The sequence below is a fragment of the Ischnura elegans genome, chromosome 2 (assembly GCF_921293095.1).
Source record: "Ischnura elegans chromosome 2, ioIscEleg1.1, whole genome shotgun sequence".
Classification (NCBI taxonomy): domain Eukaryota; kingdom Metazoa; phylum Arthropoda; class Insecta; order Odonata; family Coenagrionidae; genus Ischnura; species Ischnura elegans.
Window position 1 is genome coordinate 142,286,911 of NC_060247.1, and position 21,502 is coordinate 142,308,412.

The 21,502-nt window shown below is 38.0% G+C and overlaps 1 protein-coding gene across 2 annotated transcripts in view; it reads left to right on the plus strand.

Annotated features, from left to right (window-relative positions):
• The window catches only part of LOC124154728 (dedicator of cytokinesis protein 2-like), a 156,316-nt gene that overhangs the window by 38,193 nt on the left and 96,621 nt on the right, over nt 1-21,502 (plus strand). For both annotated transcript variants that reach the window (XM_046528622.1, XM_046528624.1), the window contains exon 9: nt 2,210-2,410. In XM_046528622.1, coding sequence (XP_046384578.1) covers nt 2,210-2,410 — 201 coding nt within the window. The remainder of the gene's footprint in view (nt 1-2,209; nt 2,411-21,502) is intronic.

Consider the following 21,502-nt stretch of genomic DNA (forward strand, 5'->3'; position numbering starts at 1 on the left):
TGTTCCGCAATTGAGTGGTATGTGAACTCCGGCAGTGGGAAAAACGATCGGTATCGGACGCCCAGAGCGGCTCCCAGCCGTCACAACCATAACGCCTTAAGTCACCATGTTGGCAATTGATAATTAATTATTTAAGAAATTCTTATAAGATTTTTTTTTGAAAATTATGTATTAATCTTTGTTAAGTAATGTTCTGCTAATTTATTGGCGTTTTCAGCATTGTATTTGACATAAATGGTTCCAAAAAGTGCAGCATGTAACACTCTAGAAACAAAATGTAAATAAGTGTCATTGCCATTGTTGTAGCAACTGATATAAAATGCATATGTACTTTTGTGCGCTGAGCAGCTGTTTTTCTTTCATTTTAAGTAGATTTCAACATGATATTTAAGTGCTATTTAAAGTCATCAAGGGGACCGGCGTGTGTGATTGTAAACCATATTCAATACCAAACCCAGTCAGCACAAAAGATATTTTACTCCATTATTACCCTAATTTTACACGGGTAAAATTGTGATAAAAGATGGCTAACCTGCATGTAAACGGGTAAAATATCTAAATTTAAGTGGTAAAATTCGGGTAATTTCGTGGGAAAACACTGGTAAAATTCGTACTTTTCCAGGTAAAACTTCCCGGTGTGACATCAGAGCCATCTGTGGTTCTTTAAAATGAACATGATGACACTCCCTCTATCGGTGCTATAGTGAACTAAGAGTACATTATAGCTTTAATGCGCTATAGGTGTGCATATGCACGATAAATTAACGAAATCGACATTGATATTGAAGAATTACTGTTTATTGAACGGCAAAAAGTCACTAATTATACAAATACGACATTCATATTAGGAAATAACCACTTGGTGAAAGAGAAATAATAACAAAAATAAAACCCACATTCATGAGGACATACGTACTCGAAGAAAGAGAAGTGACCGAAAGAAATAACAGTTATATTTTAAGAGGAATTGCCAATTTGATTTCTTTTAAAATGCAAACAATGTTAAACTTGGAACTAATTTTCTTCGATTGAGCACTTGTTGACAACGGCTTCCACACCAAACTCCCCAGGGCATGATTACGAGGAAACGAATTCGACCAAACGAGAATCCTAAAAACTGCTCTTCCAAACTTTTTCACCTGAAATTTTCAATGAAATCAATAAAGAGCATTGTACTTAATCAGCGGTTCAGCGAACTATATTTCAGTTATATTGGTTATTAAAAGGTATATTGTCTCACCATGGCGTCACAACAAAAAGTGATGCAACTCTCTGGTTAAATTTTCCACTGAATTGTATTTTACTATTTTCAGCATTGTATCAGGTAACTTAGTTTAGTTTACTTCATGCTCCAGTAATGGCTATAAATTGCCAGGCACGTTACTTCGGCACTTACAGTTGCGTTCATGTTCCTCCTTCATTGTTTGTCCACTCGTAGCCAGTGTTACGGTCCACTAGTCGCAAATGGCAGTTGAGGATCCAAAATTATTCACATCTTGCCAACCATCAAGATGTGAATTTGATCTTTCATAAAATTATTATCTGATGAAAATTAGTACTCTTCTCTATTTATTTACAAAAATAATCAGGTAATTTTTAAGTACTTGAATTTTTGTTAATGACCTTAGCCTTACATCGATAGTGTGTACATAATGTGAAACAATCTACAAAATGAAAACTAAAATAATTTGAAATATATCACTACAGTGTCGCTGTGGATATATATATATTGATCTTTACTTTTCAACTTTAAACTTTTCTCAAACTCATACAATTAAGTAAATGCTTCACTAAATATTTTTTATACTTCAGTGTTGGCAATTCTGCACGCGAGTAATTACATGGTAAAGAAAGGGTAAAGGTTACTAGGGTAAATTTGCCCCTAATTACCAAAATAATTTCTGCCTAAATTATCTTTTGTGCCGACTGGGGTAGATATTCCAAACGTATGTCGGGTACCATGAAGTAATTTGCCACGGAGCAATTAGCCTAAGTACGCCTGAGTTCTCTACCGTTGAATAGTCAGAAGTTCTCCATGCATTGATCGGACAATTTCTCTGAAATCTTTGTGTGTACAAAACGTGTTAATATCAGTTGAACAATTGTTTTCATGTTATTCCAAGATGAGTTTTGGTACCCTTCCTCCCTCATAACAAAATTTGCATATGGTATTTACAAGGTGCATTTATTACTCTGAGATTAATTACAGGTTATATGGATGAATAACAGCAGCATGGAGGATGTCATTGAAATACAAAAAATAGGATTTCCAGAAGTGATCATGCCGGCTAGCAAGCGTAACGAGTTGTTCTTAACACTGATTGGTGGCGAGTTCAGCCGATTTCTCACTCCAGAGAAGAATGTCGAGGTGGCCATGAGTGTGTGTACCGAAGATGGCACGAGTATTCCGGTGAGTGTTTATTTGATGTGATGTGATTTATTGGTCCCAGGATTTTACTTTTTAAAATATAAGACAAGACAAATGACTTACACATGCAACCAAAAATATAGCTTCTTTTGTGATCTGAACTCCTCAAAAAACTCATTAACACTCTAGTAACTTTTTACAAGGGAAAAAGTTTCAGCTTATATTTAAGTGTAGCTCTCAAGGGAGTATTTTGAATGCTCAGAGGCAAAAAGGTGAGTGCAATTTAGTGGCCATAAGTGGAAAGGGGTCCTTGATGCACATTGCAGTCAAGTGGGAGTACATATGTAAATCCTCCTGAAGACTTTTGTAACTTTCGCGACTAGTGGTTCAGTAAAAGGTCGCGCAGTGTTGCACTGAGGCCAGTGAGTTTTTCAAGCCTTATAATAGACTCCTGGTATTTCATCTGGTGATTTGATGGAAGTACTCTGTGGGGTTAATGTTTCATAGTGAAACATTGCATTATTTTACTATTATTTTTATTTCAAACCCATTTTTTTCATTTTCGACATGTATTCATGTATGTAAAAATACATGTATTGTATACATGTATTTTTTGAAAAGCGGACCCTGCAATAGCGCGGGACAAACGCTAGGAAGAAGAAGAAGAAGAAGAAGAAGATTCACAAAAGTCAAGAGGCTAGTAGACAAAGCACACCATGGGTGCATATTCTGCACAAGTATTATTTCCAATTATCTTGCATTTGTACTTAGAGTATCTATTTTTGAGAATTAGTTCTTATTTAGAGTACCTATGATTTGAGAATTTATTCTAGCAATATTGATCATGCTGTTAACAAATGAGCTCCAGAGCTTTGTCCGCTTTATCCACCGGACTTAGTTACTTTATAAAATTCAATAATCTCCGGTTTATTTGTTTTTGACATGTTGGTTTTGATGGCTTCACTCAGTATTGTTGAGTTTAAAGAGATTCTGTCCAAAGCTGCTCTGCCTTAACATCTAGTATTAATATGATGAGGAGCATGGCTATATGCTGCATTATACTCTTTAGATAAAATTATTGAGAAGTGTGAGGTATGTGACAAGAATAATGTGTGCCTCCAGTACATCAATTTGAATGTCTCAAAACTCTCAAACCCATTTACCGAGACAGCACAAGATTTGTAAAATACAACTGCATTACCATCACAATATTTCTCTGTAATACGAAGATAATACAGGAGAAATACAATTTGTAATAGTTTCATATGGGATGATTTCCGGTAATTCCACGATGGCACGATGACTTATTAGCAACTGAAGATAGGCCATAACTGACTTCCACTGCTCTCAGATAAATGAAGACCATCTACATTTATTTGCAAACTGATGCTGTCTACAGTCTTATAATTATTTTGAAGTATGTCCAACAGCAAGCACTGCAAGCCTAGATGAACATAGACCCCACACCCCATTTTCCTCACCTCTGTGTGTCGTGGTGTTTTAAGCAACGTTCGACAGTCTGATGGCAACTCCTTTAGATAAGGACGTGATTTCAATATTGTTAGGAGACTGTTTACTTTGCTTTGAGGAATATCACGGGCCCAAGTTGATAATTCATTCCTAAATGTGGAAAAATCAAAATCAATTGGCAACTGCTCATCCTCAGAATCTGAAAGTGGTTCTAAAATTTCTATGTCTTCATCCTGAACATCACTGATATCACTCTGAAGCCAAGAAGTATGTCCCACATTTTCATTTTTATTATAGATGTGTTCTGTTGATAATCTAGGTTGCTCTGTGACACAACAGGAACCATCAAAATATTGTTGACTGGACCTACCTCACAATCAATGAAATGCATCAATGGTGTAAAAGGAACAATCTGATAGTGAACTACCAGAAAACTGTCTTCCTCCAATTCCTACATAAAAACTCCTTCAAAAAGGATCTTATCCCTCACATAGACAAAATCTCACAATCCTCTGATGTTGACACCACAAAGTTCCTTGGACTTCAAATCTCCACCAACCTTGATTGGGCACCTCACGTACAGGTTGTACTCAAAAAAATCTCCGTGGGTATATTTATGATTAGAAGGTTGTATCCGATTGTATCAATGGATACTTTAAAAATGGTATACTTCGCAAAAATTCATTCCCATATTTCTTATGGCATTCTGTTTTGGGGAAACTCACCCGCAGCAAAAAGAGCCTTTTCAGCCCAAAAACAAGCCATTAAAGCTATGTACTATGTCCCGATTTGCACTCCCGGTAAAATCTTCTTTGCTAAATCTAAAATCCTCACCCTCCCTTCTTTGTATATCCTTACATGTGCCTGTTTTGTCAAAGCAAACCCTTCCCATTTTCTTCAAAACTCTACCTACCATGATCACCTCACCCGTTCTAGAAATAACATCCATTCAAACCAATATTCCAGCTCTCTCTGCCTAAAAGGTCCCTACCACTCTGCCTCGATCCTATACAATAAAGTTCCTGATGAAATAAAAAATTGCAAATCACCTTCCGAATTCAAAAAGAGACTAAAAATCCTCCTAGCTGAAAAATGCTATTACAGTATTAATGAATACCTGGAGGATGCATTATAAAGGAAATTTTCTTGATGGCAACTTGAATGCCTATATATTTTCCATACTTTCTGTTAGTATGTTTATAACCCTCTCAGCTCTGTTTCTAATGTTTGTACATATAGTGAAATGATTATCTTCAGAATTCCCAAGAACCTGGAATATTTTCAATCATGTATGTATGTTGGTATCTCATATTCAATCATGTATGTATGTTGGTATCTCATATTGACTTAAGCCTTGCAGATGTATAATTTGCCAATGGTGAAATAAATTTATTATTATTATCAACTCCCTCTCTCTTTCCACCTCAAAATCATCATTGGAAACAATTTTTGCTTTCTGAAGCAACTTGCGCTTGTGTCTCTCTGAGACACTTTCTATATTTTTATGCCTATACTCCTTTCCCTTGGGCTACAACCTTGTCGCGGTGGAAAGGCTTGCGCGTTCCTATGACCCCTAGAGCTGCACTGGCGGGATTAATTCTAAATTATTCCCGGTAGGGCCACCCATGCCAGATAGGTCGAAGGGTAGGAGCCAGACGAAAGGTAGTCCACGTGATGGTGTCACGTAAAAAACACTGTTGGAATAGAAGTGGGAAACCCTGCCAACTATCTCTTCCCTGAACACATGGAGTACAACCAAATGAGCCTCGGAATCTCATCGCCCGGGACCCGTCCGCAAAGGGCGGGTGTCGGGCACGGCAGCGAGGTCGGCAAGGTCCTCGGGGTCGCCAACATGCAAAATCCTTGCAGAGACTTATCATCATCATCATCAGCTGCAGCAGCAATGGAGAAGGAAGAAAAGAAGACCAAGAAGATGGAGAAGAAGAAGTCGGCTATAAATGTGGGGACGTGGAATGTGAGGACTATGATGAGGGCGGGAAAGTTAGAAAATATCAAAAGGGAAATGGATAAAGGGAGGATAGATATATTAGGATTATGCGAGGTGAGGTGGAGGGATGGCGGGGACTATTGGAGTGATGGGTATAGGGTTATATATAGTGGAGGGGAAGAGAGCCAGCGAGGGGTAGCTTTAGTATTAAACGGGAAGATGGGTAAGCGTGTGGTAGGTATAGACCAGGTAAGCGATAGGATTCTGGTGGTAGAAATTGAGGCGCGGCCCACCAACCTGGTGGTGGTCCAAGTTTACATGCCCACTAGCAATCATAGGGAAGAAGAAGTAGATGAGGTGTATGAACAGCTCGAGGAAATAATTAGAGACACACCGGGTAAGAAAAATCTGGTAGTGATGGGGGACTGGAATGCCTCAGTGGGGGAAGGGAGGGATGGGCACGAAATAGGAGATTTTGGTCTAGGAATACGAAACGACAGGGGAGAGAAAGCAGCAGAATTTTGTAGGAGAAACAAATTATTCATCACTAACACGTGGTTCAATCATCATAAAGGGCGAAGGTACACGTGGAAAAGTCCAGGGGATGTGGGGAGATATCAAATAGACTACATTATGGTAAGACAGAGGTTTAGGAATAGTGTGAAAAACTCGCGCAGCTTCCCCGCAGCGGATGCGGATTCGAACCACAATCTAGTACTCATGAAATGCAATGTAAGATTCAAAAGACTTATGAAAGTTAGGAAGGCGAAGAAATGGAACGTAGAAGCCCTGAAGGGGAGTATGAGGAGAGAATATCAGGAACTAGTGGACATTAGTATATGGGAGATTGAAAGTACTAAGACTGTTGAGGAAAGATGGGATAATATAAAAACGGGAATAGTCAAAGCGGCGGAGAAGTCAATTGGTTACGTTGACAGTAGAAGGATAAGGAAGCCGTGGATAACGGAGGCAATGGTAAATGAAATGGAGGAGAGGAGGAAGTGGAAGAACGTGGACACGGAACAGGGAAAAAGAATGTATAGGGAACTGAATAATCGATTACGACGTGAAACTAAGAGGGCAAGGGAGGCTTGGTGGAAAAGACAGTGTGAGGAAATGGAAAAGTTCCAGAAGGATGGAGAAATAGGCGCGTTGTACGCCAAAGTTAAGTCGCTATCGGGCGGCAAAAGAGGACAAGCCATGTCTAAAATTAAGGCTAAAGATGGGAGGATGCTAACCGAGCGAGAAGAGGTACAGAGTAGATGGAAGGAATACGTGGAGGACCTGTATGACGGAATGAACAGACTTTACATGGTAACCCCCCTGGGGGGTTACCATGTAAATTCGAGACCGTCTTCGGATTCGCCTTCGGCAGGGAATTCGACTTCGAGTCCGCTTCCGAAGGCTTGCCGAAGACGAAACCGAAGGTGCTTCGGCGCGACCACGTAACAACCTTCGACTCGTCGGCTTCGAATTCGAAAAGCTTTTCGAAGAGACGCAATAACTGACGGATGAAATAATGACGTAATCATTTGCAGCCAATGAAGAACGTGTGCCGCATTGGGTGTGTCTGCTTCACAAACACAGAATAAGAGGTAAGTATTTCCATATGAGGTAAGTAACTCGGATAATTGCTCGTATTGTAAATATCCTTCATTACTTTCAAGGCGCAAGAAGTTGCTTTTATTGTATAAACTTATTTACTTCGATTACGGTAAATAATGAAATGCTGATGATTGATAATGAATAAACAAGTCAACGAAATCGAGGCCAACGATGTCGGAATGCCAAACAGCAGCTGTTTCAACATTCTGAGGCTTTTATTTTCGTCCCAACAATAGATAAACAACCTTTTAAAATGTCAAACAGTATTTATCCCATAATACGTGATGCGCATTTCAACAAAGCAAACGTTACATGCCGCCTAATTCGTTCGTTCATCCACTGTTGGGACTCCCGAATTTAATCAATGTGAAATCAAGCGACAATTAAATTAAGGTATCAAGAAATAACTCAATAGCCGAATATATCACCTGACCATAGCATTGATTCTTTAATATTCATTCATTCATCAGACACCGTTGCGGCTTCATCTATTCACCAGTTTTGGTTGCAATTCTCTCTGCACAAATTATACTAATACTGGTATTTTATTTTAGATTTTGCATTTAGAAAGTGAAGAAGACTGGAGCCATGGAAGGACAACATCATAAAGGTGAACGACGATGTTTGTTAAGCTACTCCTTTTGAGGTAACACATACTTGATCATTTTTCAATTTCTGTAACAACTGTATGTGAGCATACCCTGAATACTGACGGGATAACCGAGAAGGCAAGTGGTATAAACCTAAAGGTATGACATAATCATTTGGCGCATTTTATGATTTAAGTGCTCTATATTACTGAGATGGTATGTTTCGCAATCACTGCATGTCTTCCTTTACCAACGAAATGAAAGTCTTATCCCGGAGAGGTAATTTGTTTGTTTATTTATTGTGTATACGGTGGTGGGAATATTTATTTATATGATGGGAATGTGAGGAAATATAATAAGCTGTAAATGAATTTGCATTATGTTTTTGTGCATACGAAAGGCGTGCTTGATACCATGAGGAAGGTATTTACCAGAAAAGTAATATTTAATGGATGATAGTTACTTTGGCTGTAATGATACTTGCATTGAATTGAAATAGTTGGTAAAAATGCCTCTAATTCTGTAGTAAAAGCATAGACAGTGACACAAATGGTTGCAATCCTCCTGAAAGATGAATTATGTACATCTTTAGTTTGAGTGTTAGTGTCATTGATGCCATTCCATGATTAGATGGCATGATTCCTGTGAGGCTCTTTTTTACTGTGTTACCCAACCTGGGTTATATTTGTGGTAAATACCTCATCGTGGAATATCAAGAAGTATATATATTAATTGAATGCCTTTCTACTTAGTTTATAAAGTATGCTGTATTTTAATTAGATCATAAAGCTACTGTCAGTACATGCAGATGTTCCGCAGTAACAAATGTCATTTATTTTTACAATAATGGAAGTTATATTTGTATGCCTGAGAGGTAAGATGTTTTTGCAGTATGTAATCATGTTATTTCTATTGCTTTATTATGTTTTCTACTCAATGCTTATGTTTCTCTACCAGCAAAGATTACATGCTGTTGTTTGTTACATGAATGGAAGGCGTGCTCATACTCAAAAGGAAAAATTGAAACCTTAAAATGCTTTTTAAAAATAGTTTTACCTAACAAATACATCTTTAAGATAATATTTTTTCCCTCAGCATTCATATGTCGTCTAATCCATTATATTTCTAAACGATACCTTTATTGATTATATTTTGTTTACAAATTGTTTTGGCTAGTTAAATGAATGTGAATTATTATAATTGAAGGAGATAATTGTTTTATTGTGATTGATTATTCACAATTCATCTTTGCAGAGTACTTAAATTTACAATTTCAGAACATGATGCAGGCAAAGGAGCCAATTTCAGGGTCTCTGTAGAGCAGCGAGCCATAATGCTGCAATTTATGGAGGAGCACCCTGCATTTGCTCGTGTCCAATTATGTTGCCCAAAAGGAGCTGCCTCCTCCTGCCTCATCTCATGTACCTTCTACTTCACATGACCCCTCCCCAGTTCCACACCCAAACCAGCAGAGCGATGAAGGCTCTCAGGGAAAGGGGAAAAAGGAAGAGAGAAAAAAGTGGTGAGTTTTCTGGCTATCTGGGGATAAATGAATGTCAATTACTGTGCTAGAAATGAAGTGATCTCTCGAAACATAGTGACTGAAAGTAGCTGGCTCAATAAATACGAAATGCATGAGTAAGGGATGTTCAAATAGTGATATGTTTTCTCATAATAATATTCTATTCTTCACTCTTTTAATTTATTTTGTTAAAAAGTATAGATATCTCCATAGTGTATTTGGGTTACCTTTGTCTCCAATCCAGCCAGCACTAAAATACCTTTAATACGGATGACATCCTTAGAAACTTTTTTCCCAAATATCAATATGCTTATGGTTGTTAAACACTTTTATCTTTGAATGGAATGAAATTAATACTAAACATTATTTGTAACGAAGCCTCAATCAAGATCATTCATGTGTGATTTCCTCTGTCATAACAAACATTTTGAAGTTCATGACTTAGTGAGTATCTAGTTCAATTAGATTAAGCCAGTTCATTCCTTTGAGAATCTTAGAGAAATTCTCACCTTAATTTGGATAGCCAATAAATTTTCAGTATTCCATTGCAGTGTTGCTATGTCAGAGTATTCATATCTGAGCCGTAATTTTCTATATTAATATTTGTTTTACAAAAATACATTAATTTAAATTTTTTGAGAAGTCTAATGTGTTGTGAATAAATTTATTTCAGACGATAACTCCACATTGCTCGATGAACGCATGGTCAAGGCGGCTGATGTGAGAAGAACTGCTGTGGCCCAAATGGCGGAGACCTTCCAGGCTGTTGCGAATGAGTAAGTTAAATTGGAAAAAGGGAAAGGTATCCATACATCTTTCAACATTTCGAGAGATTAGAGATGTCTCCAAGTTAAAAAAAATGCTTTATTATTTCTTGCTAACATTTTCCACTGGCTACTGCCTACATTGGCATAACATTGAATTAAGTCTGCAAAAAGGCAAATTTCCAAATTTTACAATCTAAGAACATACAAAAATTATATAGAGATAATTGAAAAAAATTTCATTAGTCGTTCTTAGAAATAATTCAGTCCTAATGGTGAACTATTTTTTGAATTGGATTTATTTGAAAAATACCATGTCAGTAGATTTCCACTAACTATCATAACATTGATGGGATGAAATGATTTTCTATTTAAAAATATGTTTTCCTGCTCTTTTGGTGCTTTGATGACTAAATAAGTTCCATCAACATAGCCTATTGTGCCAGGTATTTGTGTGACAAGGTAATTCCTGGGTGATAAGAAAGTAGGTATATGTTATTATTAATTCTTGATTTCTCTCTTTTATAGATTCATCGAGTACCTGAGAAGGCATTAACTTTGATATTTTGTAATGGTAGTATTTCATGTAAACCAAATTGATTTTTTTATTAAAAGTAAATGTATATTTTAATTTATTAATTTATTAAATGTATTGATGACTTTGTAATGTTAATGATAAATAAATCAAGAATTAAAATATAATGTATCCATGCTTGCGAATGATCCTGCTCATTTCCTCTCTCCTCAATGGTAAGTGGATCTATTTAGCAAGGATTTCGTTTGAGTTGAGAGCTTCTGTTAATTCCTCAATGGAATTGGACACGCTGCTTTGGCAGAGTCAGAGATTACTATCGGTTCCAGTGCTTTTTTGGTAGCTTCCCTGACCATAAAAGTGAAGTGCATAGAGGACCTACGTAAGTAATTAGAATAAGTAAGTATCGTATAAGTCACATGCAGAGATCATTTTCTTAGCCTTGATTTATTTTAACTAACTTTTGACTCAATGGGTATGGCCGTGCTCCTCCGTGCTACTGCCATGTGTGGTCTCAAACCTGCCACAAGTTCACGCACCATATCTTTTGTCAGGCGGTAGAGCCCCTTGAAGACGAGCTCGTCCACAGCAAAAGGGTCTGAGGAATCCCTGATTCCACGCAGCCTAGCGCGATTGTGTGCAACATTTTTTAGCTCTTTCTCTCTCCCTTTGCCTTCTTCTCAAAAAGTTGAGTCCCCATATCTCATCCATAGCTTTAGTTCAGAGTTTCATCATGCATCACAGATCAATCAAAGATAAGATTTTTATGTTAAAAGAAATAACATGTAGATTAAAATATCATAATTATTCTAAATGGCAATGTCCACAAATCCTTTTCACCGTTCGAATTGTAGCTCTTATTATGTTATATTAGCCTCAAATATGAAAGTTAGGGAAGCAAAACTTCTGCTACAGCCAAAATTGCGATATTTCGGAAATAAATTAACGAATTCATCGAAAATGTTTTGTGACATCATGTTTTCATGACAGTAATATTCCAACCTAACTTCATCAATGTGCGTTGATTGTCCATATTGGACTTTTATTGAGATAATTGATTGGCTATGGCATTATGGAAACGTTAGTAATGACGATGATTACTTACCGATGCAGCTTAAAAACTCCATATTTAATTAATCGTGAAGATGTCGGCCCAAACAACGCGAATGGATTAGTTGCATACCAACTTGCATGAAGTAAATTCGAACGATAACATAACTTGGGCATTTTAATTTGAAAACTTGACTACTTCATGACTTCAAAGGAAGCTTCAGGATATTAGATGTATTCAATTTCTTACTCATACCTCAACGTAACTATAATCAACATAATACGATACACATCATCATCTTGGCCAAAACACACAACCGGGAATTGATTCAAAAATCTACAATTCGAAGCCTGTAAACGGATTTTGTTATTGTGCCATGTTTAAAATTAATTAAATTAAATAATAACATCATATAAGAAGCGTGGTTAACCTCAGAGGACACAAAAATTACGATATACGAAAGCTCGCCAAACCTTGAACCGAGAATCCGTATTCGGCACTGAGTATTCGAAGCCTCAAACCCCTTCGAATTCGCATGCCGAAGTTCGATTCGAAGGTCGTGCCGAAGTTCGGAATGAAATGCTTACGTGGTCGCAACAATCGGGAACCACTTCGAATGTGACGTAACTTCGGCTCCGCTTGCCGAAGTCGAAGTCGAGAGTTCGGAATCGGCGTTTACGTGGTAACCCCCCAGAGAGATTGACTCTAGAGGAGGAAAGTGCAGTGGAGGAGGATAATCTTGGGCCGGGGATATTAGATTCGGAAATAGAGAGAGCACTTCGTGATATGAAGGCTAGGAAAGCAGTAGGCGTGGACAATATCCCGTGTGAGCTTCTGAAGAATCTAGGGAAGGAAGGTAAGAATAGGTTTTTCGAACTAGTGCGCAGGATCTATGAGGAGGGATGCTGGCCGGAAGATTTCGTGAAGACTGTTTTAATTCTGCTTCCGAAAAAGAAGAAATCTGTGGAATGCGGAGATTATAGGACTATCAGCTTAATATCGCATGCGGCGAAAGTGGTGCTGAGGATATTGAACAGACGAATGGAGGCGAGGGCAAACGAGTATTTGGGCCAAGATCAGTTTGGTTTCTGAAGAGGGAAGTCAACTCGTGATGCAATAGCAATAATGAGGTCCCTCGTGGAGAGGAACCTAGAATACGACCAGGACGTATATGCGTGTTTCGTGGATTTTGAAAAAGCGTTTGATAGAGTGAACTGGGTAAAGTTAATGGATATTCTGAAGGGAATAGGTGTAGATTGGAGGGATAGACGACTGATTCGTAATCTGTATATGGCCCAGACTGCGCAAGTGAGGGTAGCGGACGGAGAATCCGGGTGGGCAAGCATTGGCCGAGGTGTGAGGCAAGGCTGTCCTCTATCGCCGCTGCTCTTTAACGTGTACGCTGAAGAGATGGCAAGGGAAGCGTGGGATGAGTTATAAGCTGGGATAAAAGTGGGAGGAATGATGTTCAAATCAGTGAGATTCGTGGATGACCAGGCGTTGATCAGTCAGTCAGCAAGGGGGCTTCAGGCCCTAGTGGATGCGTTATACGAGCGTTGCGAGGAATATGGGATGAGGATTAATCACAAGAAAACTAAGGTAATGCGGTTTTGTAAAGCATCACGAGCGAGGAATGTGAGACTTAAGATAAAGATGGGTGGTGAAAAACTAGATCAGGTTGAGCAATTCAACTATTTAGGCAGTACGTTAGAGGAAAACGGATACAGTAGTAAGGACATTAGGAAGAGAATTGCATTAGCGAAGGAGGCGTTCATGAACCGGAAGGAGCTTCTAAGAGGATCGTTATGTAAGAGTTTAAAGAAAAGGTTAGTGAAGAGTTTGATCTGGAGTGTAGCTCTCTACGGTGCGGAAACGTGGACACTAAGGAAAGAAGACGAGAGAAGATTGGAGGCATTCGAGATGTGGGTATGGGGAAGAATGGAGAGGGTGAAATGGACGGAGAGGAAAAGGAACGACGAAGTGCTGGATATGGTTGGCGAGGAGAGGCAGCTTTTAGATGAGATACGGAGGAGACAGAAGGTATGGATGGAGTTAGTGCTTAGTGGTGAGGGGATGTTGAAAATGGTGCTAGAGGGTAGAATGTTAGGGAAACGAGGGAGGGGAAGGAGAAGAATAGGATTTTTAGATAGATTGAAAGAGAGTAGGCCTTACAGTGAATTAAAGAAGGCAGTGCTGGAAGGATTGGGAGGCTCCCAGATCACTTCTTGCGTACTCCATGGAAACCTACCTTAATCGGTAGAATACTATAATAAATAAAATAAAATGCCTATATTTTGGCATTGTCAAACTGAAGATTGATCTTTTGGTTCTGCAATTGAAAAGGGAAATTATTTTAATATCCCAAGTAAAATTAGGTTCAAGTTAATTTTACTTAATTATAGCTTAACCTATCACAAAATTCGTAAGTAACTCTATGTTAATCTATGCAGTCTTTCTTTTGATGGCAACGGAATTTCATTGTCCACTTCCCACAAGCATAGCAATTACCACTTCAAACTATTATCTTGAACAATTTTCCAATACTTGCATTATTTTTTTACAATACCTTCCATGTTACTTAGGCGCTACACCGTAAAATGTAGGGGTGGATTTTATTGAGATATAGGTTCCTATACTTAGTTTAGGGTATTTGGTTTTCCTCAAAGAAATAAGTCATAAGATGAATTTATTCCATGCGGTAACAATATTACCTAAAATTTCGTTGCATCGCAATTATCTCAATATTGCAACAAACCTCCCCTTTCATTTCATTCAATCATGTACCACACACATCAGGAGTTTTACATGGGAGGAAATTTAATAATTACAAGGGCACTTCTTCAAGTCTTCGCAAGGTTGGGTGCCTCTAAAATTTCACAAAAAAGTGGCATTTACCTGAAAATTTCTCTTGCCTCACTAATTACATTCATTACAATTAAAGTTTTGTTGACATCCTCGGTATAGTCACTTGTTAGGTAATCGTTGACTCTTTAACATAGATATATATCCATAGGGATGAATAATGAATAAAACGAGACTGTAACACGTTACTATTACAATAATTGCATTATCAATAGGCGCCTGAAGGTTTTACAGAACAACCACTTCCGAAGATTAACCCATCAAATATTTGTATGCATCGATTAAACCGTATATTGCCATAACTTACCTGCACCAAAAACGTAGGTGCTGGAGCTGGCAAGGGAGCTTGTAGCACAGATGAACTGAGAACTTATTTAGTCTCAATTGTGTCAATAAATATCACAAACTGATAGCGATGGATACAGGTATACCGCTGTCGCAGCCGTAGTTTCACAACCAGAATCAAAACGGAGCCGGGGTCAAAATTGGGAGGATATTCCAAACCAAAGGAAGCAGGGGTCAAAATTGGGAGGATATTCCAAACCAAACGAAGCAGGGGTCAAAATTGGGAGGATATTCCAAAGCAAACGAAGCAGGGGTCAAAATTGGGAGGATATTCCAAAGCAAACGAAGCAGGGGTCAAAATTGGGAGGATATTCCAAACCAAAGGAAGCAGGGGTCAAAATTGGGAGAAAAAGTGTCCGATACGGTGCAGAGGGGGTCAAAGTAATCTACAAAACAAATGAGGAAATGTGCGCCAGAGCTCTCACGACCTTCTCACAATGAGGTATCAGCAGGGCTATTCATTAACTGTTTACGTGGTCGCCAAGACGACAGATCAATTATAATAATAAATCTTTATTTGCCCGGAGATCTGATACATCTACATTAATCTACATGCATAGATACAAGGCACGTCATAAACACATCAAATACATATACATATATTATATACAATTGAGTATTTTAACATCAAAGGATCAATAAGATATTCATCAATGGAATATAATAGCGATTTCGTGACGGGATCGCGAAAATACTTTGCATATTTAACTGTTAATTTCATGAACTTTAAATTATTCTTGTCTCTTATATGCTTCTCATATTCTCTTTTCGGAATATATACCTATTGGAGTTGGAGGTGTTGTAATATCAATGAGGAAATGTTATATATTTTGAAGAATTACTGAATAGCCCTGCAGGAAAGGAAGTTCGACTATACGTATTTCATCATTGTTTTGTTTTCGGGGCGGTTGAGGCATTCTCCTGGTAATACAAAGCTTTTACAAATGTATTACAAATGTGGTATTTCCCTTGTATTTTGGCTTTGTATTACATCTGAATTATGAATCATCTGTATACAAGAAGTTTGAATACAACTGTGATACAGTTGTATTACAAAAATCGGTACAATTTGTAAACGTACAGAAGATATACCATTTGTATACAAATGCTTGTGCTGTCTGGGTACGTGTTAATGCTCTTCATATGCAACTCGGCCACCTCTCCATTTCAATCTCACTTTCATTTCAATTTCCAAGGTGTAGAAAAGTATGTACATAAATATTAAAGTTACCAATGCCATAAAAAATACATTTCGACAAATATATAAACAAAGAATTAGATTTGAGGCAAGAAATACTAAATTGAATTGAGGAGGCAGATACTTAGTGGAGATCCATTCATCCATCCGTATGGTTATTTCAAAGCACAAAGCCCTAGCAGTTGGGGAAAGGGAAGGAAGGAACATCTGAAAGGATAGGAGGAGAGGGGGTTCTCCTTATTAGTGGATGGATCGTCGGATATTCGGCTCTCCACTGAGCTTCAATGCAAAAAAAAAAATCATTTCGACATTGGCCAAACCTAATATCTAATTCTTCAGGTGAGAAAGTTCCTCAATCTAGATGTTTCAGGATTGCTAAATGGGAAATACTTTTTCAAGTTTCTTTGAATCCTATTTTGTTAGCTATGTGTGCTTCTTTCACTGCCTTTCCAGACCGATTGGCATCAGCTGTAATCAAAGCTAAGCGATTTTGTTGTATCTAGCTGCTGTCCTAACTTCCCTCAACACCTGGGTGACGGGTATTGAAAGGGAACCCACAACATGAAACATTTCGGCCAATTTGTAAGTTATACAGTACTACGGTTATGCCGTAGCTACCTAGCACTCAGTTTGAAAACACCATCGTGAGTGGTTATGTTTTGCGGTTGGACTGCTTTTTTAAACGTGGTTCCAGGTTTAAATATCGAACAAAGGAAAGGAATTTTAAAATGCCAAAAGCTATTGATACCGCTCATACCAGGGCTAGTAAATTCAGCTGAGAAGAATATCATGTGAAAGACAGAGTATTACTGTGCAAAGTTTGCGATAAAAGATTTGAATTTGAAAGATGTGACACTTTGTTAAAGCACATCAGTAGCGATACACATAAACATGCGAAAGAAAGGGGACCCGCAAAACGACTGCTATCATTTGAACACACAGTCACTCAGTCAAAGAAAGCGAAGGAGGAGCTTGTTGTTGCTACTACAGAAGCATTTTTAAAGGCTTTATTTAGTGTAGAGAAACTTGACAATCCAAAAATTCTGGAATGTCTCTCGAAGTATGTACATACAGTAAAACCTCTATGTAGTGAACCTCTTTACATCGTAAACCTCCATACTTCGTACCAACCCTCTGGTCCCGTCAGATTTACATGTAAATTTATAGGAAAACCTCTATATAGTGAACCTCTTTATCTCGTAAAACCTCCATACATCGTACCAACAAGGCAGCCCCGAGACGGCCTAACTACCTCCGCAAATCGTACCGAGACAACTAGAGACCATTAATGCAGCCGCGATTACCTACATGGAATGACATTTTAAGCGATTAATGTTTCACGCTTATTTTTTTCTTATATACCTTAAATAATTTTCACGTTAACCATTAGGTAGGGCATCCAACTATCCTAATAATATTAAGTGACAGTAAATGAAGACAGAACACATCGTTTTCTCTCGAATCACGGTCAGAATCGCGCGACAACACTCACTTTCTTTTACTGATGGCTTTATTTTCTTGTAAGTGCCTACATACTATGTTCAGTTAATAAAAGAGGCGACCAGCGCAGCCTATAATCACTCACTGACGGAAATATTTCAACTAACTTCACTCCCATCCATGGAGACTGAATTACTCGACCGCATTGCTACTTCCGCTTCTAAAATTAAAATATTTCGAGAATTTTCCGCGACTTGAAATAAATCAAATACAGTTTCGCAATTATTTTATTCCCATATTTCCAGGTGTAGCACTTCCTCACTACCGCCTTGGTAATTTTTTCGATGCTTTCGTGAACGATCGTAGTTTAAAAATTATTGCGCTTAGCGACAGTCATATGTCTTGCCTGCGTATTCATGCCGCGAAATCTGACTCTTCCATCGGGAGTCCGGGACGTCAATTTCTAGCAATACTGAACGAACATCAATCCATGCGCGGCAGTTTTAGGTGAAGGAGGCAGCTAATTAGCTGATACGCGGTAGGGCAATGAAATTTTTTACCGTCGCCGCCGCATTCTGAAGTAGTTCGCCCAGCATTCTCTCCGGGAAATCACGTCCTTTCGCAGACCTAGCGTTTCTGTGTGCCCTCGACAGAGTTTTTCTTCGGAACGCTACGTGCATTGTATTTTGGAGAGAGGGAATTCTACAAAATTTTCAAAATAACGCTCAATTTTTTGTCTATTTTTTGCGGTAGTCACGTGTTTATTTATTTTTTTTATAATCTTTAACAAGTCACGTGTTATAAGAATGATAAATCAATTCTAAAAGATATAATAAGGAGTATTTTCAATTATTTGCCATAAATATGAAAAGATATGAAAATTACTTAACCCATTTATGCCTAGTGTTCCATTTTTGGAACACCTGACGCGACTTTCTAATTTAATTATTACGACTCATTTTACAGCAATATGCTACGGTTTTTCTTTCTGAACCTCTTTATAAAGATATATTTTATTACGGGGCGCAAAGAATCAGTCAGTTTGGCCAACCCATCGCAGTCAGTGTATTGCTATATATTGGTCTTTTTTTTCAAGGCAGTTTTTCTGAGACCATCTCAAATGTTATATTAATAACTTTTTGCCATTACGCCCAAATGTTGTAAATTTTTCCCTGCATGTTCAGTAATAGATAACCTATAGTGCTATAAGAAGAAATTTTTGAAACAATGTATTTTGTTTTAGTTATAGGCTTTTATTTAACAGTGTTCCATTTTTGGAACACTAGGCAAATCCACTACTATCATGCGTGCATTCAGGCGCACTGAAATATTCACTTTAATTTTAAAAGAAGTCAGCAATTAGCTTTTATGCGACTGAGGGAAACTAAGATATGTCTTGGCTATAGTCAGTTTCCATTTCAGTGAAAGAATAAATACATCGATATCTGATCAATTGTGAACAGAGAGATGAAAACATATGAGTCACCTTGTGCACTCTTCCATTCAGGACCAAGCCCCCTGGGTCAAATTGACGTCATGAACAGTAATCGATGAGCGAAGCGCGGCTGCTTGCACCTAATATGCATCTCCTTTTCTATTTAGCAGAAAGTTTATCATAAGTGTTCGGGATACGCACTTGTCCTGCTCAAAGCCCCCCCCCCCTTCTGCCGTATCGGCCATTAGAGGGTTTTTCCCGAGTAATGCTTATATTCCTTTCCCTCTCCGTGTCAGAGGGCTGATTATAATGATGATGATGACTGTACATGGTGAATGATAATGCGAATGATCATGCTGAATGATGATGATTTCTTCGCTACACACAGGGAATGTTCATTCACTTGGAAAAATTCGCGAATGGACAGTACTGCGCATGATCATTTAGTGAATACTAGAACATGTTCTATTTTTCCCGCGTTATCCCATGAATGATCTCTTGATCATTCAACATGATCATTTGCATGTTCATTCACCGTATATAGCGGTCTTAGAAATGGGAATTTTATCCTTTTAGTGTGCACAAATGGAAGAAAGGCGATATGACTGCCCAGCCAGTAGGAAGTAGAGTTTCAGAAGAACAAATCACAAAAATGGAAACCCCTACAGAATATTTAGAACTCTTTTTGGGTACTGAAGTGATTGATATGATTATCAATTATTCCAATTTATATGCTGCAAGTAAGGGCGTAAACCTTGAACTGACTGTCGGTGATTTTTGGGAATGATTTTCCTGAGTGGCTACGCCTCTGTTCCGAGACGGTGTATGTTTTTGAAGCAAGACCAGATTCGAATTATTCTCTAGCTACTAATGCAATCAGACGTTACCGATTTCAAACAATATTTTAAAATTTGCATGTTGCTGACAATTCCAACTTGAACGATATGGACAAATTTTCCAAGCTGCGACCTCTCATAGAGCAACTGAACATTTGCTGGTTTCAGCCTTATCAAGGAAAAATTCCGGACACTAAATACCAAGAATATGGTGTTTGGATGCCTCAATTGTTTTGCAATTTACTGAGGCACTCACAATGCAGGCTCCTGGTAAATACCATTTTGTGTTCGACAACTTTTTCACAAAAATTGAACTCCTTGATAAACTTCATTCAATGGGCCATCAAGCAACAAGCACAGCGAGAAAAGATCACGTTGACAAACCTCCTTTGGTACCTAATACTACCCTAAAGAAAAAAAGATAAGGGAACATTTGATTACCGAATCGATGGCAAAGGCAATATTGTTTGCAGATGGAATGATAGCAGTGTTGTGACTGTTGCATCTTCTGGTGTTGGTATCAATCCTTTGCAACAGGTCAGTCGTTATTCTCAAAATCAGAAAAAAAGATACAAGTTACTCAGCCAAATTTAATAAAGGCCTATAATTAGTGTTTGGGAGTAGTGGACCGAGCTGATGAAAATATTGACTAGTATCGAGCATCGACCCGTGGAAAGAAATGGTACTCGTGCCCTCTGTTATTCTGCTTTGAGCTGGCTTTACAAAATGCTTGTCAATTGCATAAAATAAAAGATGTGAAGCCAATTAATCTACTTTAATTTCGTCGCCGTGCGGCTTTTCACTATGGAGAGACATATGTTAATACCGCTGAGCCTGGTAGGAAAGGGAGACCATCCATATAACCTTGACTCACGTCATGACGGCATGAGTCATACGATTGTAAAGCAAGAAAAGCAAACTCGTTGTATCCATTGTCACAAAAATATCACTTAACAGTGTAAGAAATGCAATGTACCCTTTCATGTTAGATGTTCCCCTGAATACCACTCTTAATAGTGAGTAAATAAATGTCTGAATCAAATGATTTGCTTGTTATCATTGAGTACGTAATGGTAGTGGATTTGCCTAGTGTTCCATTTTTGGAACACCTCGTAATTAATAATTGGCAAGAGATACATTGATTTTTCTTTCGGATATTGTTTTCATACGTATTTTTATCTATAATATGTAAAAATCAGGGTAAAATTCGCATTTTTCAAACCTTCGGCATAAATGGGTTAATTAATCATAGGCTGATGATGGATTCGAGAAATAAAAGAAGGCGACTACTTGACATTACCACATAATTAGCAATTTTCCTAGCCATCAACGAGGACAGGCAGAAGGCAGTGACCTTTGGAATACCATCATTCACCCTCACATCTATTTTAAACAACCGAGGAAAAACAGAAGAAACTGTATACCAAAGCTGCAAAAATAAAAAAAACTTAGGCAGTTAAATACGAGGATGAAGAAATTATGTTTAGAAATATAAAACTATTGTTCTTTCCTCCGAACACTATGTATTAGTAAATT